Consider the following 25,747-nt stretch of genomic DNA (forward strand, 5'->3'; position numbering starts at 1 on the left):
CACAGTTGAGCAATATCACGCTTGGCTACCATATATCCCAGAGTCACCCACCACGTCTGTGGCGCCGAGTAGTCGGTAGGTTCCCACACATTCAACAGGCATCTCCTCGCTTCGGGTAGCAGCACCACATGCGTAACCACACGCAGGACCTCATGCACACCACGCCAGAATCGCTCCACCTCCGGGCATTCCCACAATATATGCAGAAAGGTCCCCAAAGCGCCACACCCACGCTTACACAACCCGTCCACAGCATAGCCCATACGCAGAAGCCTCGGCCCCGTCATGTAGACTCTGTGGAGTATCTTGAGCTGGACGAAGCGAAGGCGCGCCGGTATGGACACCTCTTTCGGGGAGGCCACCGCAAGGGTCCAGTCCTCGTCGTCCAGCTCCAGTCCATCGGCAACCCAAGCCTCACGAAGGGCAGTCAGCAATCCCGTGCGGTCATTGATCAGTTTTTTGTAGATCAGTGAGATCGTGCTGTCCGGAACGTGTCCATCCAGCACCCTATCCTCAAGGGGGGAACACTCCGGGATGGATGCAACGTCCGGGAAGACGGAGCCCAGTGCATGACGGATCTGCAAATACCGAAAGTACTCCCTGCCATGCAAGTGGAATTCCGTCTGCAGCATCTCGAACGTTTTAAATCCTCCCCTCGTCCAGAGATCCCCCACCTTGCTAATGCCTATCATGTCCCACTTCTCGAAGCCCTTCGAGGTCCACAGGGAGCCCAACTGCTCGGACGCGTATAGTGGTGACGCCCGGGTCAGACGATCCTTCCACCCCATCGCCACATTAGCCGCGTGCCACACTCGCACCATGACACGCGTGGGGCCGGTCAGCCGAGCGTCGGGCGTGCTGGAGTAGAGCGATCGATTATAGTCCCCACCCGGGAGTAGCATCTTATCCATTTCGAATGCCGGGTTTAAAGCGGGCCCATACAGGCCGTGATTAATCGCAGCCAGCTGGGAGGCCCAATAGTATCGTTTGATATCCGGGAGGGCAATCCCGCCGTCATACCATGGGAGCGTCAGCTTCGCCAGGGCGATACGCGGCCTCCCGTCCCAGAACAGGCGGCGCTGCAAACTCTCCACCTCACGGAAGTAGCGCGCTGGGACGGGGTCCATAGTATTCTGCAAAGCGTAAAGGAAGCGCGGCAGCGACATCATCTTAAACAATGCCGCCCGGCCGAGCGGCGAGAGCGGCAAGCGCCGCCAGCGCGTGACATCTTCCTTCAGGCGCTGGAGGGGGGGAAGCAAGTTCCGATCATACCGGGCCTCCGGGTCCAGAGTAATGAAGACACCCAGGTACCGAAATCCCTGCGGGGCGATCTGGATCGGACAGCCCCGCGGGAGAATAGGAGCCTCCCCAGAGAGAACATACACACACGATTTAGCCCAGTTGATGACAAGGCCGGAGTTACGACCAAATGAATGCAAAACATCAACCAGTACTATCAGTGATTTACGTGGGGAAGCTAGGTACAGAAGGATGTCATCAGCGTATAGGGATACGCGGTCCTCATACTCGGGGGTCCAACGGAGACCACGGATGGAAGGCTCCCACCGCAGCCACTCCGCCAGGGGCTCCAAGGCAAGCGCAAAAAGGAGCGGCGATAAGGGGTAGCCCTGCCGCGTGCCCCGGCCCAGCTCGAACGGAGCCGATACTCTACCGTTCACCACCACCTGCGCCAATGGGCCCGAATACAGCAATTTGACCCAACTGATGAACCCTGCGCCAAAGCCAAACTTCGCAAGCATCGCCCAGATGTATGGCCATTCAAGCGTATCAAACGCCATGGTGGCGTCCAGGGATGCCAAAATGGCCGGCTCCCGTATGTACTGAACACGTGCAAGCACCCCATGCAAACGCCGCAAGTTAAGAGCTGTGTTACGATGGGGAATAAAGCCGGACTGATCCTGGTGAACCAGTTCTCCCACCACGCCGACCAGCCGATTAGCCAGGACCTTGGCGAGAATTTTAGGCTCCGCGTTCAGTAGCGAAATGGGCCGATAGGATGTAACCCGGTCCCGAGGTCTCCCCTCCTTGTGGATAACCACGATTGTAGCCAGACGCTGGTCCAGCGGGAGGGAGCCCACCGAATGGGACTCCAGCAACATCGATCGGAGATGTGGTGCCAGCGTATCCGGTCTCAACTTGTACAACTCGATGGGGAGACCATTAGGACCCATGGCCTTGCCGGAAGCGACCGAACGTATGGCGAGGGCGATTTCGTTGGAGGTTGGAGCGGCGTCCAACGACACTCTGTCCTCCTCCGAAAGGGAAGGCAGCGCGATAGCCCTAAGCAGGGTACGGGAATCCTCTTCAGAGCAGGAAGACACCGGGGAATACACCCCACGGAAATAGTCCGCGAAGCAGGAGACAATTTCTTCCGGCTCAGTAACACACACACCGTCTGTTTTCTCAATCAGCGGGACTACACGACTCGCTCTCTCCTTTTTGTCCAGCCACGCAATCAATTTACCAGCCTTATCACCCACATCATACAATCTCCCCTGTTGCTCTCTACTGAGGCCCCTGGCTGCCTCCGTGACGAGGGCCCTATAGGCCGCTTGCTTGAGTTGGAGGACATGCAATACGGCATCCGTCACCCCACTTTCTAGATTACCCTCCAACTCGGCTATCTCCGCTTCCACCCGGGTCACCTCCTCCCGCTCGCGCCTCCGGGTGTGGGAAATGAGGGACAGGGCCTCTCCTCGTAGTACTGTCTTGAATGCCTCCCACAGTGAGACAGCCGAAGGCACGGACCCCACATTCTCGTCAAAGTAGCGCTGGAGGGATTTAATCAATTCAGCGCGAATAGTGGGGTCGCGCAAGTACCAGGGATTGATCGGGACCACCCTACCCTCACCCCTCGGAAAAAGGTCCAGGTGTAACAGGAGCGGGGAATGGTCCGAGATACCCCGTGCCAAATGGCGCACCTCTCCCACCCTCCCAACATAGGCCGCCGGGACCAGGACATAATCTAGTCGTGAGAGACTACCATGGGCCCCCGAAAGGAAGGTATACTGTAACTGCGTGGGATGTTTTAAACGCCAGCAATCCACCAATCCCAAAGTGTCCAATAGACCAGAGAGCCACGCTTGGGCCCGGGGGAGGTCCCTAGGGGGGTGACGATCCACAGTCCCGGAAACCACCGCATTGAAATCCCCCCCCCACCACCAGAATCCCCCCCGGAAGGCCAAGGAGGAGGCGCCCCAGGTCCGCAAAGGTAGTCGACTGCAGCCCCGGTGGGACGTATACTGACACAAAAACCACCACTTCGCCCTCCATCCTTCCCACCAAGACCGCGTAACGTCCCCTGTCGTCATGGAGCACCTCATCAATCTCCAGCGGAAGCGAGTTCTTAACCATGATGCCCACACCCCTTGAGCCAGATGTAAAGCCCGAATGGGCCACTAGGCGATAGCCACGCCGATTCATGGCGCAGAAGGAGTTGCCAATGAGGTGTGTCTCCTGCAGAAAAACTACATCGGGCGAGATTCGCTTCAAGAACTGCAGGACCACCCCACGTTTAATCCTGTCCCCCAGTCCATTCACGTTCCAGGACAACAGAGTTAGTTCCCTACCCCCCATCATAAACAAGAGCCACCATTCGTCCCCCCGAGAGCACTATAGAGCTAGCACAATGATACTTTTGCCTTGTGGTGAAAACGAACAACACCCCCCCATCCCTACCCACCCACCCCAACAAAACTCCCCCCTCCCTGCACCCCTGCATGAGCCCGAACAGCCCCCCCAACGTGCAGTGTGCCTGTCGCCCCATATATATAATAAAAACTAGCTAAGTCCCCTAGAGGAGGAGGGAGAACCCCCAAGAGACCCCACACAACCTCCATAGGAGGGGAAATTATACAGACAGATGCTTAATCGAGAGTGGCAACATTTTTGTCCAGAGTGAAGCCCAACATCACCCCCTCAGTCCCGATCCAGTGTGCCGTCTCCCCCCGCCGCCCCCCCCCCGCCCCCCAGATCACGATCCCCAGACAGAGTGTCCAGCCAGTCTCCGGCCGCTTCGGGGCGATCAAAAAAGTGCGTGCGACCCTCTACCTCCACTCGCAGCTTGGCTGGGAAGAGCATTGCGTATTTAAGGTTCAAGTCCCGAAGACGGCGCTTGACGCCTTGGAAGCTCAGTCTCTGCTTCTGGACCGCTGGGGTGAAATCCGGATAAAAGTTCACCTCCATGTTGTCAAGCTTAACCGGCCCCAACAGTCTGGAGGCTTGCAGGATAGCGTCTCTGTCCCAAAAGTTGAAAATCCGGGCAATGAGGGGCCGCGGAGGGGCTCCGACCTTCGGCCTTCCCCCGGGAACCCTGTGGGCCCGCTCCACCGCGAAGAATTTACTCAGCCCCCGTGGCTGGAGATGGGTAGCGATCAGGTCCTCCACAAATAGGTCCGCCGCCGCTTCCTCCCGTCCCTCGGGTACTCCGATGATGCGGATGTTGTTTCTCCGGGCCCGACTCTCGGAGTCCTCCAGGCGCCGATCCATAAGCGCGCTCGCCTGACTAAGCCGGCGCACCTCTGTTTGTAGCGCCGCCACATCAGTAGTAAGGCCCGATGCGGTGTGGGCCAAAGAATCAACTCGGTCGTTGGTCTTGGAAAGATCGGCCTTCACCAGGCCAACATCCACGAGGACCGAGTCGATCTTCTGTGCCAGTGTGTCGAACCGCTGGCCTACCGAGGCCTTCATCTCGGCAATGGCGCCCATGACATCCCGCAGAGTCAGATCCGTGGGCAGGTCCGGGGCATCAGGAGGGTCCTCAGGGGATTTGTGCGGTCCGCCGGGAGATCCCTTCTGGAGGGTATAGCGGTCCATACTGTTGGCCTGATGGGTGGTGCCACGCCGGGTCGGCTTGGTCTTTGCCCGGTCTCCATCTTGTTTGGTGGCCATGGCCACTAGTCTCCCGGTCGCACCAGTCACGTCGTGAAGGGCAGGCAATCAGGGCCACAAGCTCAGGGGGGGCCACCCCCGATCGGCGGGGTGGGTCACAGCCGGCGGGCAGGCCAAGTCTCCCAGCGAGACCACACCAACACAAAGAGCCCCGCGACCCAACCCTGCAGTGATTGCAAGGGGGTGCGAAAGCGAAAGCGCGGGGTGCGCGACTCGCCAGGCCCGGCCCGCCGCTGTTGTTCACTTTGTCACTGGGTCACCCCTCAGCGCAAATCCGGGGTCTGGCGAGGAGAAGGCCGCAGACTTCAATCGGTGCTCACTCCGGTGTCCGAGGTCCGATTTGACAACGGGAAACGGGTGCCACCTCAGCTCAGGCTCACCAACACATTCCCCTCATCCGAGACAGGATAAATTCAGGATAGTCGTGGGAGGTTGCGGAGGTCCTCGGGAGCCTCGCACCTACGCGGCCATCTTGGTCGCGCGCTAGGCTCCTCCCCGAATTTCAGGAGGTGTTGTTGCCACTTTCGCCTTGCAACTGTGAGAGCTCCTCTCCTGAATCTACCAATATTGATCTCAGCCTGGGTCTTGATGAAATCCAGCTAGGCCTCCATTAATGACGTCTTAGGCCCACATTACTCCTAGTAAATGAGAGCTCCTTTATGGAAGCTACAAGGAGTCTTTCTCCATGAAACTGACCTGATCCAGAGGCTTCATAGACACTTTCCATGCCTCAACTCTTGTAGAGTGCATCTCCTGGGCTCACCCTAATCATATTTCATGCACATAGAAAATTCATGTTCCTCTTGTTACAAGAGCCACTGCAGAACAGCTGCTGATCTAACACAAGAAGGTGGGCAAAATAATTATGGTTATAATGCTAGAATGAGCGATTGCCAGTGATTAGACTTATTGCAAGCTTTCTTCGCATCACCTTTTGTGTGTTTGGCTAACACAAGAAAAGTCAGAGCTGGTCCCTACACCGCGATGTCCACAGAACATTCCTCATGGAGCAGAGTTGACAATAAATCTTCTGGCATCCCAGACCAGTTATAAGTCACCCTAAGGCACCAATATGCTTGGTGACCCAATATCCCTTTGTATGGTGGTGATTTAGAAAGGGGTAAGTACTCTTTCTTCCAGGCGTAGCTGCGGAAATGCCTCAGTTCTCATCTGTGGCAGACCTCAAAAAATGGTGCTGGCTTGATTCCTTGGAGCAACAAGTTCAGGCATAGGAGCACACCTTTCAAAATCCAGGCCAGGTAGGTACAGCTGCCTCCCAACCTGCAATGGCATCCTAGTGTCTTGACACTACCTAAAGCGGGCCTGGGTTGACAGGCACAGGATCCCACCCCAGAGTTCAAGAGATTGGTGGTGATTCTGGAGCTTAGCTGCCCCGACTGATCACTTTTAAAGACAATTAACTGTAACGACTCCCTGCGCCAGAAACCCGTATTTTCCAGCATCCCCATTTCTTTATTTAAAATAGGTGAAGGCTAGGATATTTGGAAATAATCAAATACCTCATAAGAGGTAAACCTCAAAGTGTCTGTGGCTTCTACCTTTAAATATGTATTATTTGGTCCCCAATCCCCCCATTGGTGCAACTCTCACCTTCCCTGCCCTTAAATTCAGCCCTAGACTGGAGATGATCCCCTTGTGCCTTCATCAGGGCCTATAAACGTTTCAACTGTTAGCATCCCTTCTGAAAGTATGTGTGAACATTGTGCTTAATCTTCTCTCTATTGCTATTAATTCTTCAACACAACATTACCGAGCAGTCATTAAGGTTAAGCAACCTTTTAGGAGGTTGTTTTTGCTACCCCGCTGACTTTGACTGCGCGGTCTTCAATACCAAGCTCCAGTTGTACCTTTACAAATATCAGATTAACATTGTCCAGACAAACAAAACATATAGCTAGTAAAGTTGGATATAAAAACAGATGCAAATAGATCTTTCCTAAAAGGCTTCCTCTCATTTGCAGCCAAAAGCAGGTTAAAAATCACAGTCCTGTGTCTGACATACCAACTCCTCCCTGAATGGCCCTCACCTATGTCTGAGACAATGTTTTTCTCTATATTGTCCATAGACATCTATAGTCTGCCCACCAACTACTTCTCACCATTTTCACCTATCACTTAATGCGCTGCTCAACCATCACTTTTCCCTCCTAGCTTCGAAGTCTGGAACTAATTTGCTAGTGAATTAAGATCCCTTTCCTTGTTTTTTTTCATACATGGTAGGCCTTAAAACCATCTCCCTCCCTGCCGGATTTGTGATGATGCGTGAAGATGGTTTGGTTCATAATGTCCACATTTCAAATAAATATTTGTCTGAGTTATTTCTCAATGTGCAAATACTTTATTAAGCTTCTTCTCCTTGAAGCTCACCTAAATTCTCCGACATTTAATACCCCCTCTCAAATGTCAGATTTTGACTGGATAACAACTCAAAATCTTTGCCATCAGAGGCTGGATTTGAAGGACTTTTCGTTTCTGTTTTAGCACGCACTACATCCAAGTTACCACCATATTAAATCATAGTTTAAAAAAATGTAATGAGCATAGCTTTAACATGGCACATCAACTGAATCGACTGCAAAGCAAATGAAAAGGTCATGTACTCACTTGAAATACAAAGCCAAGTCTGTTGCTATAATTGCAACCTCAAATATATGCAGCACATTCTCAAACTGGCGCTTGTTTAGATTCTGGAAAATATTTAAGCTCTGCAAGAGGGAAATAAAGAATCCTGAGTCCTTCTGGAAATATATATACATGAATAGCCACATTCCAGTCAATGACATTATTTCATCACACAGAAAATCATTTACTCTAAGCCGTATAATAAACATAAAACCAACCTACAGAAACACTTCATTGTGATATGATAATTGGTTAAAAAAATAATGCAGAAGCACTAAAAGGCAAGTTGATCATATGATCACTGATAATATTCGAACAAAATCTCTTGTTTGATATACCCAGTAAAACCGATTAAGTTTCCGCATAAGTTTCCCCCTTGCTGAAATCATGCGGTAAAAGTGCGCAGGAATGGGCCTGGAGCCCGTGAAGACACAGGAATTGAACCAGCTGAATGCAGGGACAGCATGTGTTCCTCGATCCAGGGCCATGAAATGCATAAATCCGTTAATTGACATGAGGATACCTGACCAAATTGGTTTCTCCGTTTTGGGTACCTTCACCTCTTAATTACTGGCCAATTGTAATTAGGGAGGGAGTCATCTGATTTTAGTACAGTCTCCAAAGCTAATTATATGAAAGCAGTCAAAATGAGGTACCGTGCTAGAATATTCTGCCATCTTAGTTGAATGCGCTGCCCTGAGGGCATCCATGAACTAGTGCTGCCCTGGGAGTAGCCACGAACTCGTGCTGCCCTGGGGGCAGCGCATTCAAGTGAAATACGGAGCAGATTTGAAGCAGCCGCTTCTTGTTTCACTGTGCGGGCGGCTTCCCTTCTGCACTTTTAAGAGAGGAGAGAGATTCCCTTGCAGACCGGTGCAGTGAGTGACTGGGTATGTCTGTGGGGTCCATAGGACCCCCTTCACCCACTCCAAAGGGCTGCCATCGGGAGGCGCACTGGCAATACACAACCTTTTAGGTGGTGCACTGCCAGCGCATCTCTTGACAGCTTCTTTACCTTTACGCCTGTGTCTATAATACGACGCGGGTGCAAAGGCAACGAGATTTCCACATTTGCATGGGACTACACCTCCATGCAAATTAAGGCATGCCCTCTGATAATAGCACTGGAGCAATATGTGCGCCAGCGCTATCTGTATTACAGAAGAGGCCGCACAAGTGTCCGCGACACCTTCTGTAATAATAAAGTGCCCTGGAGCACGCAAAGAAGGCGCAAACCCCTGTTGTGCCCCCGGGACACTTTGTATAATACAGCCCCAAGATTCCTTTCTTGGGAAATTTTGGAAGGTTTAACTTGCTGAAATTTATCAGGTGAAAAATCCATCTGTCAGATGTTCCCGACATTCTCATAATTCCAGCAACCATGCCACCAGCGGTTTGCACAGGCGTTGGAATTATCGGAGACATCTGTAATTGAAGAGATCGTGTACTGAATACCATTCGCGGAAATACCACCTCATTAGAGTTAATCATAGAAAATCAACATTCAATAGAGCATGCTGAAATTAATACTTGGCCCACAATGCTTATGTCAGACAATATTTTCGTTAACGATATTCTGATGTACAACCAGTTAGTGAACTATCATATTTGATATCTTGCATCGTAAGCAATCATCATGTATAGTTATGGTGCCTGAGTTAATAAAATGCGGCTGCACATTTGCGAAGAGAGGGGCACCCAGGGCCACATGCTCTTTTGGAGTTGCAAACCATGCTTTTCACAAAATCAGGGTATTTGAACCACCAAAAAAAGGACTTTTATGGTGTAAAACTCTTTTATGAGTTACAAAAGTCTTTCTGATTCGTTGAAAAGGCATCTGCAACCCTTTCTGAACCACAAACAGGGGAAGGCATAAAAGCAGTGCTCCCCTCCTATTTAGAAAGGTATCTACCTGTGGTTTGTGACCTCAATTGCTGTTTGTTCATTTGTCGAACCCTGAGTTGGGATAAAGAATGATCCTCAAAGGGGAAAATGACCTGTTAGGACAGCTTCCCTTTTGGGAATCCTATCCACAGCTCTTGGGGCGAACCAAAGCCTGCACACCTTGATGTCTTTCTAGACGATAAAACATTTGTTTTAAAGGCTGTATCTGTCACTTAAACGGACATGAACTGCTTTGAAAAAATAAAGTTTCCTGTTTGGGAATGGAAATGCAGGAATGTAGGGACTTGTTCCATACGATTTCACAGACTGTTATTCATTAGGTAGGCCCCTTTAACGGGCAATTTGATATATGATCTATTAAGACATAGATCACATCGCAAATTGCACACATATGCACAAACCAGTCGGTGTGAATCCTGCATTTCCTGTTTGGTGAATGTTTGTATCTGTTCCAAAGTTGCAAATTGCATGGGAGGGAGCTGAACCATAAAGCATAACCTTTGACTCATGTGATGTCACAGTAAGGCATATAACAAGGTGTGACACTGCAATGAAACCACCTGACAGAATCACAGTGGGTGAGCTTGGTTAAAGACTAAAGGCACCGTATTTGCCAAACAAGATAGAATAAACTATATAGTCAAAAGCAGGAATATCCAGAGTTGTTTGAACATGTTCAACCAGACTTAGAATCCAGGTCTTGGTTTCCCAGGCGAGCAATTTAACCCACTTCTCATCAATTATGACATGGATGCAAGCAGTGGTGGCTGCTTCCTGGAAGCAGCAGTAGAGCGGGGTGGGGTGAAGGGGCGAGGGGGAGATGGGTTAAAAAAAAACACTTATCTCCCAGCTGGCCGGCTCGCCTATGTCCTCTTCCTGGCTTCTTGGGAGAGACCGGAAGCAGGAAATACCAGGGTTCCCAGGCTCCCTGCAGCCAATCGCAATGCTGCAATGCAGCGTTGTGATTGGTCTGAGCGCGGTTACACGGCGCTCAGCCAGGGGCTGGAGGGGTGGGCATGTTCTCCACTCAGGCTGTAATGTAGCCTGCATGGAGAACACGGTATGTGCGTACGACTGTTTTGGGTGACCCGAGAAGGCCAGCCAAGCACTCATGCGCACATAGGGAGTGCAAACCACTCCTCCCCCTGTCCTGAGAGCATACCCGCCCCACAAAGACACCCCAACGGGGAAAACTAAAATGATAATAACATAGAGTTGTTATCATTTTTTTTTACACTGCAAAAAGCAGTGGGGCGACGCTCCTCCACCTTAGCTGAGGAGCTGCCACTGGATGTAAGGGGAAGCCCACAGTATTAAGTGGAAAGGGCGTTAGGCATTTTAGACATGAGCAGCCTGCCCCAGCAAACGTAAGAGGGAGTGAAGGAACTGGCAACTTTGGGAAGGGCCATCTTCCACAGCCAAACCCCAGCACGGTTATGAGCAAAAGCCGAAGTGCAACTTGATATCCAAATATTCCTTCACACACCGTTGTCATTAAAAATTTTGGAACTTGCTAGTCATTTTATTTTCATAACATACAGGGAAGAAGCCCTGAAGCAGGGAAGGTGACACAGCAATCCATAATGACTAAATTATGTTAAAATATAATTTGCATGTTTAAAAAGTATGTCATTTTGCTGTATAGGACTATCTATTCTCATAAGTGTCCTTACTTTGGGTTTAAAGGAATGACTCCAAGGAATAATAAGTAAAAGCAGCATTGGCTACATTTAATGTACAGAAAGTAGAAGCACGCATGCCTTTTCTCAAGGGTTTTAGGTAATCGAAACAGGAATCGGCTGTGGAGCTCACCTGAGGCACCTGGGTCACATTCGAGTCAACTGTGAAGTCCTGGCCTCTGACTAACTCAACTGGCTGTGAGCAGCTCCCAAGCACTGGAACCAAGATATCACAAGTTTCAGGACTTAAAAACCGTTCAAAAGCAGGACCTTCTTATTTTCTATGTTGAAATGAAGCCAAATCAGATTCATCCTTATTCGAAATCCTTGTAGGCAGATTTTCAGCAATTCATTGGAAGGCCGACTGCCCCTCATCTTACTTTGTTGAAGACTAATCTGCAGGTAAGTGGCGATGGTGCCATCCGCCTCAACCGTTGATATCAGCCACAGGAACTGTCAGTTTCTAGCCATTATATTCTTGTTTGACAGCATAGTCTGCTGACTTGTGGTCCACCCACTACTTATTTGGTGGTGGTGTCACATCTGGAATGTAGCAACAAACGGGTAATTTGAGAGATATTGTTCTGGGGGTGATAGCTTGCTGTGTTTGCCACATCGCGTAGTTGAGGGCGAATGAATGGCTGACGTGAATGGCTATGATCTCTGAATGTGAAGGTGGGGGTCCTGAACTACTGGAAGGAACCATCTGCATGCTGTACTCAGGAGCGATTTACAAACAGTTGGTCTTCTGGGGAAGCCATTGCCATGCTTAGGAACCGCCAAAGTGCTGGTGCGAAGGGGGAAACAGAGAGCAACTAACAGCTGATTCTGAGCAATAAGCAGTCAATACTAAGGTAATGAGCTCAGGATAGCTGCTGGAGATGGCGCAAAGATGCTGATATGAAGATCTGGGGGTATTATCCTTACATTACTCCACAACACTCACTCTGATGTGCCAGGAAGCTTGCTTAACACTTCGACGTTACCCACCAACAGCATGCACTGCACCCAATATTTCTCATACAAGTCAAACTGCAACCAACACTTTTTCAATTGTGCATCCAAAGGGAATCCATTAACTCAACGAAATTCGGAGAACTTCACTGACCGCACCAGGCTGTGTAAATGAGTAGCTGCTTATTCAACAATTCAAGGGGTTTAAGGCTTCCAAGGGTTATAGAAAGCACTGTATAAATAGCAATACAATGCAATATTATTAAAATCAATCAATCAGTATTTATATGGTCTGGCTTAACTCCCTGGGGGATATCCAGGCAATGGGGTACGGTGAGGCTCAGTTGTTGGAGCTAAGTCCTGAGTCCTTTTCTGAACTCGTCGAGTGAAGGGGAGGTTCGGAGGTGGATTGGAAGGTCGTTCCAGGACTTGGCAGCGAGTTAGGAGAAAGAACGACCTTCACTGTGGCTTCACCAGATGAGGGGGATGTGTGTGAGGGCAAAGGAGGTGGATGTGAGTTGTTTGGTCAGTTGATGGAAGGTCAAGCGGTGGTTGATGTAGGCAGATCCAGCATTGTGGAAGGCCTTGTAAGAAAGGGTCAACTGGCATCTCTTCGGGACAGGGAGCCAGTGGAGGCTTCTGAAGTGGCGGGCAATGGTTTTCCATTTGGGGAGGTCAAGGATGAGTCTGACTGCGGTGTTTTGTATTATCTGCAGCCGTTTGAGGAGATAGGTGGCGGTTACGGTGTATAGTGCGTTCCCATGGTCCAGTCGGCTGGTGACGAGGGCTTGAGTCACAGTTTTCCTAGTGCTGACGGTGATCCACCTGAAGATCTTGTTCAGCATGCAGAGGTTGTGGAAGCAGGAGGAGGCTACTGCGTTGACCTGGCACTTCATGGAGCGATCACTGTCCAGGATGGTGCTGAAGTTGCAGGAGTGTTTTGTGAGGATGGGTGAGAGTCTGGGTGCAGTGGGCCACCATGCGTCGTCCTATGTGGAGGTGTTCCTTCCGAAGATGAGAACTTCTGTCTTGTGTGTGTTTAATTTCAGGCAGTTGGAACTCATCCAGTCATTGACATTGGTCATGGCGTTCTGGAAGTTGCATCTGGTGGTGGCAGTGTCTTCCATGAGGGAGAGGATGAGTTGGATGTTGTTTGCATATGAAATCATGTTCAGTCCGTGGGTGTGGACGATGTCGGCCAAAGGCGTCATGTAGAGATTAAAGAGGATGTGGCTTTGGGATGATCCTTGTGGGACTCCGCAGATAATGCTTTTGGGTTCGGAGGTGAATGGAGGAAGTTGGATTCTTTGTGTGTGTCCTGAGAGAGAGGAGGAGATCTACCAAAGGGGGTTTCCTCTGATGCCGATGTGGTGGAGTCTGGTGATAAGGGTGTGGTGAGATATGGTGGGATACAGTGTCGAAGGCTGCTGAGAGGTCGAGGAGGAGCAGGGCTGCTGTCTTGCCACGGTCGAAGATGAATCTGATGTCGTCGGTTGTGGCATCAGTGATGTCACTGACCATGTCATGGGTGATGTAATATGTGAGGTACTAAGTAAGCAGTGCATTGTGGGGGAAAAACATATAGTTAGCTCAGGTAACTATAACTGCTGAATTTCACTGGTGTTGTACGAGTGAAATTTGACCCTAACTATAACGTTCCTGTAACCTTTGTTCTTTTCAGTGAGGTTTTAAAAAAAATTCGAACTCCTAACTGTAACATCACTGAAACCTTTGGGTTTTTGCAGTGAATTTCAATGGTTTTTAACTAGTAGTTGTGTTTGCAGAGTGGTGGAGAAATGGGGAGGGGCCTCCGACCAGCTCTCAGGAATCCCATTTTGTCGTAATTACTGGAGGTAACAGGAGGGCTTCATGGCCTCCAAGGACCCTCGGCATCCAAGAGGACTTCATCCCCTGCCCAGTAGTGCACCAGGAGGAGCATTTGCATAGTGGTGGAGAAAGGTGGAATGGCCTCAGAACACCTTTCAGCAATCCCACTGTATCAGACTTACTGGAGGTAACAAGAGGGCATGTTAGCCCCCAAGGATCCTTCAGCAGCCAAGGGGGCTTCAACCACCAACCAGTAATGCTTCAGGAGGAGCGTTTGCAGAGTGGTGGAGAAAAGGGGCATGGCCTCCAACGACCTGCTAGCAATCCCGCTGTTTGGGACTTACAGGAAGCAACAGGAGGGCTTGCTGACCTCCAAGGACCCTCAGCATCCAAAGGGACTTAATCCCCGAACTAGTAGTGCACCAGGAGGTGCGTTTGCAGAGTGGTGGTTAAAGTGGGTGGGTCCACCGGCAAATCACTGGCCTGTTTTTAAAAAAAATTGTTTATTTTTTTATTTTTAGAAAAAGGGCGCATAATGCAACCCCTTTCCCAGGCTGATTTCAACCCTGGGGACCCCATCTTCCAGGGCCAGGTCTTTCTGCAAAGGAGAAGAGGGCCGTGCAGCACCCCTCCCCGGGACAATTTCAGACAATTTCAGCCCTGGGGACCCCATTCCTTGGCCTTTTTAACATAAAGGCGGGGGCCATGTCAACCTCACTGGGCCTATTTCGGCCCGGGACCCCATCGACCTGTGGCCCGGCTTCTATTGTGGGTACCCTGTCCCACCCAGGGTACCCACTCTGTTGGGGACTGCAGAGGGAGCTTCAGGGCCCCCTGGGTCCCTGTCGGCTCTTTGCCTTCTGCGGGAGCGGGCATTGCTTTTACAGAGAGGGTGTTGCTATAGTGCCTTTTAATGCTCTCGCTTTCTAGAAGCAGAGCACAGTTTGCTGTGGGTTGATGGGAGCGGTAATGCTCCTGCCAAACCATAGTAAACAGCTATGTACCAGGGGTGGGGACCCCGGGACATGACAAGAGCCGGCCCTGGGGGGGGGTGGCGGACCCCAGGGCCATGTATGGCTCCAGAAGCTCCTTTCTTATTTTAGGGCCTGCCACGTGGAGGTTGCGGTGCCCATGACCAAGAACAGACCAGGAGGGGGGGCCACATGGTCCCCCTCCCATTTAAAAAAAAATATTTTGGCCTCTGGGAGGTGGTATTCCCCGGGACCCAGGGGGTCCAAGAGGCCTCCCATTTGAAAATTAAACAGCTCAGAGCAGGTGGTGGTCCCCAGTGCTGCGGGGGAGGCCATATGGGCCTCCCCACACTAATTTTATAAATAGCCCCAGGGAGGTGTCATCCCCAAGGCTGCGGGGGGGCAGTGCTGACCCCGCATAATTTTACTATTGTTTGCCTCGGGGAGGTGGCAGTCCCTGGGGCACAGAGATGCCCTATAGGCACCCCTGCATAACTAAAAAACACTGTCCCTGAGATATGGCCCACCCGAAGGCTTCCTGAAAAAGACGCGTGGGAGCCCACGGGTCTTTTCTTTTCAATTTTGCCGTGGATCCAGCCACAACTTTGTGGCAAAATCGAATTAAAAAAATGCATTTGACCCCTGGCGGGGTCCCTGAGGAACCCCCCCACTATATCTGGGGGGGGGTCAGGGTAGTCCTACCCTGCCCCCTTTTCTTTATTTTTTGCATTTATTCTGGATCTTGGCTTAAAGCTTGAATCCCAAGATGGCTTCCAACACTTGCTGGTTGAAGTGTTGGCAGCCAATAAAATTTCAGCACCGGGATTGTGAATCTGCGAGTCCACTGCAAGGATCCACTTCCCCAGATATTGATTTTCTTTTTAACCTTAAATATCTTTAAAATTACTGAACAGATTTACACCAAATCACAAACAGCACATATCCAGGACAAACATCTAGCTTTCTGCCAAATTTGGTGTAATTCCGTTCAGCGGTTCGGACTGTAGTCATGTTCAAAATCCCTACGGGAAAATGCATGGGGAAAAAGCGTTTTGGTACTCCCTTTTTTTCTCTGCCCTGTCTTGATGGATCACCTTGAAACTTTCAGCAAACCAGCTGAACCAACTAAAGCAAAGGTTTTGAAAACATTTGTGAAGATTCGCAAAGCAGTGACAAAGTTATTGGTAAAACAAAAAATGCTCTTCCTATGGAAACTAGGTCCTAACTATAACTACCTATTGGCGACTGCATATATATATCTATATATATGTATATCAAATCGGCCCGCCAGGTCGAGGGAAGCACCACCGCATATTGAGCGGGTCCGTGACTGTTTATTGGGACAGCAGTTACGTGAGTAACAGATTCGCACTATGGGAGAACATGCCTCAGCGCCTGTATAAGAACGAATTCACCTGCTTCCTCACAAGCGAACCACATGGGGTTTAAAGGACAGACTACCAGGCCCATGATGCACCAAACAGACGGTGAATGAGTTGCCGGCCCACAAGGGCGTGTCCTAATTAACTTAATAAATTGAGGGATTTACCTGGCAGTTGTGTTTGTTCAACTCTGTGTTAGCTGTTAAGAAGAAGGGCGTAAGGCCCGAAACGCGTCCAGCATGAACTGCCTTGTGTTTGGTTGCAGCGGTGTCCCTGGTGCGCTATGAATCTGAATCGAGTGCTTCCCGCAAAAGGCAAACCTTTTATTGATTCAAATCGGCCCGCCAGGTCGAGGGCAAGCACCACCGCATATTGAGCGGGTCCGTGACTGTTTATTGGGACAGCCGTTACATGAGTAACAGATTCGCACTATGGGAGAACATGCCTCAGCGCCTGTATAAGAACGAATTCACCTGCTTCCTCACAAGCGAACCACATGGGGTTTAAAGGACAGACTACCAGGCCCATGATGCACCAAACAGACGGTGAATGAAGAAGGGCGTAAGGCCCGAAACGCGTCCAGCATGAACTGCCTTGTGTTTGGTTGCAGCGGTGTCCCTGGTGCGATATGAATCTGAACCGAGTGCTTCCCGCAAAAGGCAAACCTTTTATTGATATATATGTGTGTATATATATATATATATATATATATATATATATATATATATATATATATATATATATTTTATTTTTTTTTCACAAGAAAAAACAAAGGTTACAGGGACGTTATAGTTAGGTTCAGAATTTACGCACACAAAATCATCATAGAAATTCAGCAGTTATAGTAGAGTTATCTCACGAAATTATAACTCGTGCCCTAAGGTAACTATAAATTATGCCCCGTCGTGCACAGTTTTCTCATCAATAATTTTAATTTTACAACAAATGTTGCAGTGATATTATCAATGATGTCATAGATTATGTTGTGAGTGATGTAGTATGTGGGGAAATCGCAATGCATGGTTATAGTTACATTAGGGCAAGAGTTATAGTTTCTTGAGATAACTTTAACTATAGCTACTAAATTTCTATGGTTTTGTGTGTGTAAATTCTGACCCTAACTATAACGTCGCTGAAACCTTTCTATTTCCTAACAATAACGTCCTTGTAACTTTTGTTTTTTTTCACTGAATGTCTACAATTGTTTTAACACAACGGGGGTTGGCCAGGCCCTGTGGTCAATCCCCACATGCAGCCAACCCCACACTGCGCGCAGCCTTCATCTCCCATCTCCAGGTGCCCACCACATTTTTTAGGGGAGGGGAGTACGTGGTCCCCTCCCCGGGCATCATTTGAGCCCCTGGGACCCATTCTCCTAGGGCCCGGCTTTATTGTAAAGGGGTGGGGGGCACAGAGTCCCTTTCCCCGGACCAATTTCCGGTCTCAGGGACCTGATCTTTAAAAGTGGGAGGGGGCATGCAGCCCCCTCCCTGGGCCAATATTCACCCTGCTGACTGCATCCTCTGAGGCCTCATCTTGTATTACTTGAGAGGGGTGTCTTGTGGGCCCCTCAGGCCAATTTGGGTCCCAGGACCGCATCTTCCGGGGCCCGGCCATTTCTGACAGGGCAGGGGGGCACACAGCCCTCTTCCCTGGGCCAATAGTGGCACTGGGGAACCCAACATCGGCCCCCAGATGGCAGATTTGTAAAATTGCAGTAGGGAAGACTCATATAATCCGAAAGATTGGATAAATGAGCAGCTTTTACAGTGCAACGTCTCATGTTGCTTCAAGTTGCTTCTTGGATGAAAGAAGGACAGCTCCTGGGTGAGAGCACCAGCTTGTGAGTTTTCCTCTGATGTTTTGGTGCTTTGCTTCATTACCGAGGTCAATGGTACCCACCTTACAGTGGGGTGTGACTTAGACCAAAAGTTCTGGGATGAGGTTAGTGGTTAGGAGGCCTAGGAAAAACATCTAGATGTTATTCACAGAAACGTTGGGGGATTCTTGAAACTAATGTAGTGGGAAAATAATAATGGACTTTCAAATAATTGGAGCACTCCTGTAAATAACACTGTAAACATAAAATACAAAGCTGTAATGAAACAAACGAGTGAAGTGTAATATTACATTTAGTGAAGAAATAGATACCCTAAAGTTCCTTTCGATTCTCTGGGTCCGTATTTGTCAATACTTTCTATAGATCTTAAAATGTTGCATTATGTTTCATTCAGAAGGCATATGTAGATGTGGCAGAGAATCCTACAGTTTTCCCACACATTTCCTTGTTTGAGTGACAGTTCTGACTAAATATGGACATTGCATTTTACAGTGTGGCTCAGTTTTTCACAATCTTCTTTTTTCCCCCCAAGTAGCTCTTTATTGTTTTTATTTTATAAAGACATTGAATACAAAAGTAAACAGCAAGGACACCATTAAAACACCGGTCTTCAGCTTAAACATATATACAACTTGGGAGAGTCTACCAGTAGCCATCTATACAGGTACACTATTGTACATTATTGGGATAGTGGCAGTAAGCATGCAATAACAAGAGACATTCAGCAGAACAACATCCCCAACCAATAAACAATGTTGACAGTCCGTGGTTCTCTGTATTGACTTCCATATACCGGGGGCACAGAATTGTATGGTGTCTACTAGTGCCGATTCTTAGTCCCAGGAAGGAGCTATATCGGAGCAACAATAACTATAAACTAGAGAAAATAGTCAATGTCTGTGAAGTCGATACCGCCCTCACGAGATACCAGGTGCAAGTATAACATTAAGTCATAAAGCAGGTGGTGAGACAGGAAGCGGCTGACTATATTATCATGCAGTGTTCCAATTTCCGGGAGGGAGAGGTTGCTGCAGAGGTAGGCAGCCACCCAGGCCAGCATTGTCGAACACATATATGGAAAACGACGGAAGTAGAAGACCCTACCCGGCCAGAGGACTGCAGATGAGAAAACCTCCAGGACACACCCAGCATGCCAACAGACCGCTACCCCGGGGCAGTCGCTGAGAGGTAAACCCCACCACCTCAGGGAGGCCACTTGTCCATTTTGGGCAACACCTCAACCATATATCTGTCCAAGGTATCCACCAAGGGCATCACTCCTCACGTCAATGGCAATGATCTCCATGTCGCTATCTTGGCCAATGTCCTTTTAAGGAGATTCTTCAGCCAGAGTGATAGCAATGGCACTACAGCCGATTTCCAAGTCATGGCGATACGGCGCTTCGGGAGGACAAATGGCAAGTCTAGGAATCTAACAATGTACTTCTTTTAATGTTTTTGGGAGGCCAATCTTAGCAAACAGTGAAGCAGGTCAGACAGCAGTGGTTGGCTCATAACCTAGGACAAAACCTGAATGGCCTCCCCCCCAGAAGTGGGCAATCAATGGGCACTTGCAAACCATATGTTAAAAATCAGCCCCTGGGTGGTGGCAGCAAGGGCATCTCAAGGAGAGGCCCGGAAAATGATGGTAAAAAGTCACACCGAGGTAAGGTAGGTCTGGTGGACATAAATAAATTGTATTTGTATTGTATTTCAGTCAGGAATGGCTAAAGACACCCCACACTTGGCCTAACACTTGCATCCACTGCTTGCCAATGAACTCCCAGCCCATAGATTGAGCTCATTTGTCTCTGAAATCCTTGAGGGTGTGCATCCATGGTTCCAACAATCCACAGTAAAGCAGTAAAATCGCAAGGCAGCCAGAGCCATGCCCTAACAATGTCTGAAGAGGACGTAGGTGGCTCAGCACGGTCTGGTCCCCATACATCCCCAATGTCTACCACCAAGGCTTTGTAGGTCCACAATTGACCCTCATGAATCTCATTTCACACCCAGAGATCTTGGAAGGGCTCCAGGAGATTGTGTTCATATAGATCCCCCAAGGCGGCGACACCCACATCTGCCCATGTGCCCACATCATGATGTTCAGCAATCCCGAAGAACGCCAAAAGTGCTCACAACGGCAAGGAAGGGGCATCCCGGGCACGGCATGGGTTCATATATTTGTCCCAGCAGTACTTAGCCACCCTGATCAGGTGCACCACCTGCCTCATATCTTGTTCAGGACTTATAGCTAACCCAGGATGTCTTGTCTACCCAAATATCGGACAGCGCAAGTCCGTTCAGGTGTAGAAACCAAACCAAGCCACATCATGTGCCACTGCAACTGAGCATCCGCACAGTATAATTCATAGTGTGGTGCACCTAAGCCCACTTTCTCTAGCGGGGCAAAGAGCATCGGCATTGCCACTCTTTTCCTTCCCGGACCGGAGTGTAAGACAATAAAGAACAAATTCAATTCCTTGGTGAAGTGCAGTGGCAGGGAGACAGGTAGGGCTGAAAAGTGGTAAAGCAACCAGGGCAATACCAGTATCTTCGCAGTATACACCCTGCCCATTGGAGATAACGGCAGCAAGTTCAGAAATGGCAGCAAACAACATGCACCGGCCAGAGCCCTATCCAGGTTGGCATCTACCAGGTCACGCTCCGTGTGATAGATGTTAACGCCAAGATAGCGAAAAGTGTCAAACTGCCACACCAGTCTGGAATTGCGAGGGCGCCCCTGCTCCGCAACTAGGATATCGTGGATAGGAAAAAGATAGGACTCGGACCGAGGCCCTGCCAAAACTATCCAGCGCCTCCATCACCCACAGGCAAGTCACGCCAATAGTCCAGAAGAAATATTAACATCCCCGTAGAGTGAGATCACCTCCCACAAAGCACCACTCCATATGCCCCACTGTGGCCCCCATCACCTGAAGAGGCCCACCAGTAGATCCAGTGCCAGGGAAGGTACTACTACGAACCCAAAACGATACCGATATATCCATGCCAGTACGCATACTAGCGATCAGATCTGTACATTAGAGGTCTTTCCATTGTCATATCTGTAGACCCAGCTCCATGAGCCACAAATCCCCCTGGTAGTATGGCCAACCCAGGTAATCAAACGCCTTCTCTATGTCCAACGAGAGGGCCACACCAGAGGGTGTCTCAGGTAATTTCTCCATGAGGGAAAACAACCAGCACAGATTAAGGAATGTATTCCTCCCTAGAATAAAACTATTCTGATCCAAGTACATCAAGTCAATGATGTGTGGCAGAAAACGATTTGCAATAATATTCCCCAGCACCTTACAGTCCATGTTGAGAAGAGAGAGCAGGCAGTAGGATTACACATCTAATGGGTCCTTCTCCGGCTTGAGGAGCACCATGATCAGTACCTTCTGCAATGGCTGTGGGAGGGCACCCACCGCCTTCGCCGATTGAAACAGTCGTAGAAGCTGCGGATCAAGCGTGGCTCGATACATCAAGTAGAACTCCACAGGGAGACCATCAGTCCATGGAGTCTTATTGTGTATCATCTGGTTCATGGCCAGGCGGATATCAGCAAGTGTCAGTGGGACATCCAGGGCTTGGTGGTGGATGGGGTCAAGTCAAGGAACAGGCAGGCTGTCCAGATATTCTGACAGCATTTTGTTCACCAAACCTCACATCCATCTAGAGATAGAGGACACCATAGTAATTGAAGAAGGTCTCGTTAATGGCCATTCGTGATGTGAGTATGTCACCTATTGGGGACCTAATGGCCGTTAACTGGGGCAGCTCACTTTCAGAGTGCAGCAACCATGCCAGGACATGCCCTGCCCTATCACCCTCTGCATGCTGTTCAGCAGTGTATTTCATGTAATCTAGCTTCCCCAGTCTACCCAGCAGAGAGCTATTTTCTGCCCTAAGGGAGGTAAGTGCCTCCCTCTGATTCTCCTCTGCCCCTGAGTGAACTTCAGCTACACGAATCGCGGCCTCTGTCTCAATCAGCTCACGCCGCAAGGACGCTTTGATGCCATATTCAGTCTTAATACAAAGCCCCCACATGACCACCTTAAATGCTTCCAATTCCACCCCTCTAGCCGAAGCGGTGTTCTCAATAAAGTCAAAGTATTGGAGTACATGCATGCCCACAGTCTCACGTAACACAGTGTCCTGAAGCAGCCTTCACGTTAGTATCAGGTCTGACGCCTACCCCAACACAAAGTAACCATTAGGGGGCCTTGGTCTGACAACATATTAACCACATATTTGCCCTTATCGGATAAAGATGAGCATCTTAGGATTACCCAAATGGAAGTTGATGGACCTAAGAGAAATGAGAATATTGCAGTGCAAGGGGATTCAGTGAGCGCCAAAGATCCTGAAGTCCACCATGCCTCAGCCAGTTTGCCAAAGAGTGCTCTACGCTGATCGCTCACGTCCACGGATTGGAGGGGTGGACTTATCCATATGGATGTCATGTACGCAATCAAAATCCCCCCCCAAAGGCTCAGGGTTGGTAAATCATGGAGTATTGTTGGTGGGAGAGTCTCAAGAAAGTGAGATTGGCCCGCATTAGGTGCATAAAGAGCCACAATAGGTGCACTGGCCAGCCGTCCCTCTATCACCACATTTCGCCCCTCCGGATTCACCCTCTGGTGCTTAGTCTGAAATGCTTGCAAGCGCAGCAACTCAACTGACGTCCTGTGTGTTTCCTGGAGATATGCAATGTGAATGTGCTTCTGCCATAAGTGTGATTACACCCGGTGTCATTGCCGAGAAGTCCTCATTCGTCAGACATTCCGGGGTAGGAAATTGTAAATGGGGGCGATTCAGTAGTTCTTGTCAAAGAATTGCCTAAGCGCTCCCCTGTCCACCCCCTCCCAAACCACACATAGCTCTTCTCTCCCCTGCAACTACACACAAAGGTTCACAGACAAGAATATGAATAATAACAAATACGACAACCAAAACAGTACTTTTCACTCCTCTTACCTGGTTTAGGATCATAATCATCATAATCATAATCATAATGAGCACAAGTCAAACAAAGTCCACCAGGGTTGAGGTGACAGAGGTGCTATTTGTCGAGAAGGCATGGAGGACTCGGCCCTCCTGCCCTTATGAAGCTGGAAGCGATCTCCCCTACCACAGGGTATAGCCCATTGATACCACACCAGTCACAGCAAAAGGAGCTCTGGGGGAATGTCCATCACAGCGTGCATGTGTTCCCCCTCAAGTGAAGACAGTGATCAGGTAGGGGAGCCCGTGGTGTAGCTAAGGCGTGAATTCAGGTCCGCCACAGCCAGGGCCCACTTTCTCGCAGCCTGTTCTTCCAATGGCTTGCTCCTAGAGGGGCTATGGAGCCATCGCTGCTGGAGGATATGCCACTGCTGCCTGCCACCAGCACTTGCCATGTCCTGTTCCACCAACTCTTCGGCCTCTGCCAGCGTTCTCAAGAAATAGAGTGTGTCAGAGTCCAGCACACAGAGCTTGACTGGAAAGATCAAGTAGTACTGCTGGCACTTGACCGGCAAAAAGGAGCCCCTTTGGGATTGCACATCCGCCATGAATTCTGGGTGTATGTTCACTGGCCCATGCCAACACTGGTCATGGGGAGGACCCAGGCAGTGCAACCTGCCCAGTACCCTGTGGGCACATTCCACAGAGAAGAGAGTAGATCTCTGCCCATAAAGAACCGTGTTAAGCAGCCAGTCTTCCAGAAAAACGTCCAATTCGAACATTATTGCGCCTCAATCAGCCTTCATCATCATTTGCTCGATTCCACAATCAAAGCACCTCTGCCTGAAGGGCCTTCAGTTGAGATTGTATGTCAGTCACTGAAGGATACAAGTTGGCCAGAGCAGATGTTTTGGATTCCACTCTATTTCTTAACTTGGCCTGATCACCCCTAAGCAAAGTCATTTCAACCATTAAGGCATCCTGCCTAGGGTCCAGCGTAGCTTTAATGTGCCTGATGGCTCCCAGAATCTCATCAAACATGTCTATTGGTGGTGATCCGTCGGTTTCGTCGTGGGCACCTCCAACACCCGGGGGCACAGTGCACTGTGGTGCCCCCCCCCAAGACTCAGGGCCCCCTTTCAGGCCTCGGTGCTTGACCATAGTGGCAGGGACAGCTCTTAGCAAAGGAAATCAATGAGAAGTAGTAGTCATTATCGTAGCCCCAGAGCTAGGCCCTTAGCAACTAATGCAGCAGTGCCCTACTCAGTGCACTCACAGTACTCACAGTGGCACCTGGTGCTAAAGTGACACGTAGGCAGCAACACAGGTCGGGTACAGAGACCAATGCGGTTCCAACCTCAACCGACTCTCCTGTGCAGTCAGTGACACTTCAGCCTTGGGGCGGAATGTACTGGATTATCAACCACACCAGTTTCAGGGCTCAATGTTTTGTGTATATCCGTATGGGCCCCTACCAGCACAAACATGCGCCTGCACGGTCAGTAAAGGCCGGGGGCCACCATGGGCAACAATCAGCCCTCTCCAGTCTTCTCTTGAACCTGGTTTTAACGCAGAATGAATTCCAGGCTGGCAGGAGGGCTCCAGATCAGCAAGTCACCCCACCCCCAACAGAGCCACATGGTGAGGGAAACTTTGAGCCCCCAAAGAGGGGAGGGGGCCTTGAAAGAATGGTCCTAGGCTAGAGGCACCGATTTAACTGCCCTGCGCCACAACGAGCTTGACGCAGTCTGTGGTCAACTCCCTCAAGGCCGTAGCTGTCCTTGCCTCCACTCCCGTGGATGGACTTGCTGCTGTTCAGGGCTCTGTGCCCTGGCTCGCCACCAGGGTCCTCACACACAGCAGGCCGCCATTTCCATGCACAGCGTGTGCAGCACAGGACGGCCCAGTCAGCCGCGTGTGCTGCCCCCAGCAGGGCTGTCCTTTGATTCAGTCCGTAGTACGTGGAGTAAAGCTCCGATGGGCCAATCCTGCCGCTGGAGGCCCCAGAGCATTCTCTTCCAGCAGCCCCACTAGTTGCTGCTCTCGGGCTGGGAAGGAAGGCTGAGCTCCTTAATCGCTCACCCAGGCCGCAGGTTTGGCGCTCAGAAAGATGTTGCTACATCTGCGATGAAGCACCTCACCCCACTGTCACCATTCCAGCCGCTGCATGCAAGAGGGAGGCAGGAAGGCAAATATGAGGGATCTGAGGGGATCACCGATGAGGCAGGATGCTGTCTGGCAGGCAAAGTGCTTGGAGCTCTTTCACCCCGCCTCTGTCCGCCATCTTGGCCACACTTCCTTTTCACAATCTTCTTAAAGAGAAACCACTTCCTTCTTAATGTGTCTGTGAAACTACCTTGTTATCATTGCGGTACATTGCAAAATGTGCCTCTTAAAAAGCAGTATGTGCCTCAATATTCTTAAAACTGTCCTCAGTGATACTCAGGAGTATCATTTAGCAGTGTCTCCAGCATCTATCAAATTTTGGGAGTGGTTGAAATTTCCCAATGGCAGCTTATTCCAATGTGACAAATCAATTCTTGTCAAGAAAAACTCACATTCTCCTCAGAGGTTTTTGACATTGAACGATAATGATTGACTTAACCAAGCCCATGATGAGGATCCCAAGAGCTGTCAGAGAGGGCCTCCCAAATTGTCTCATATAGTTAGTCAGTCAAGCAA

General features: G+C 49.8%; 1 protein-coding gene across 2 annotated transcripts in view; it reads right to left on the reverse strand.

Annotated features, from left to right (window-relative positions):
• PDE6C (phosphodiesterase 6C) overlaps positions 1-25,747 on the reverse strand; it is a 294,405-nt gene that overhangs the window by 56,931 nt on the left and 211,727 nt on the right. For both annotated transcript variants that reach the window (XM_085614976.1, XM_085614975.1), the window contains exon 16: positions 7,537-7,637. In XM_085614976.1, coding sequence (XP_085471102.1) covers positions 7,537-7,637 — 101 coding nt within the window. The remainder of the gene's footprint in view (positions 1-7,536; positions 7,638-25,747) is intronic.

This window comes from Triturus cristatus, chromosome 1_2 (assembly GCF_964204655.1).
Source record: "Triturus cristatus chromosome 1_2, aTriCri1.1, whole genome shotgun sequence".
Classification (NCBI taxonomy): domain Eukaryota; kingdom Metazoa; phylum Chordata; class Amphibia; order Caudata; family Salamandridae; genus Triturus; species Triturus cristatus.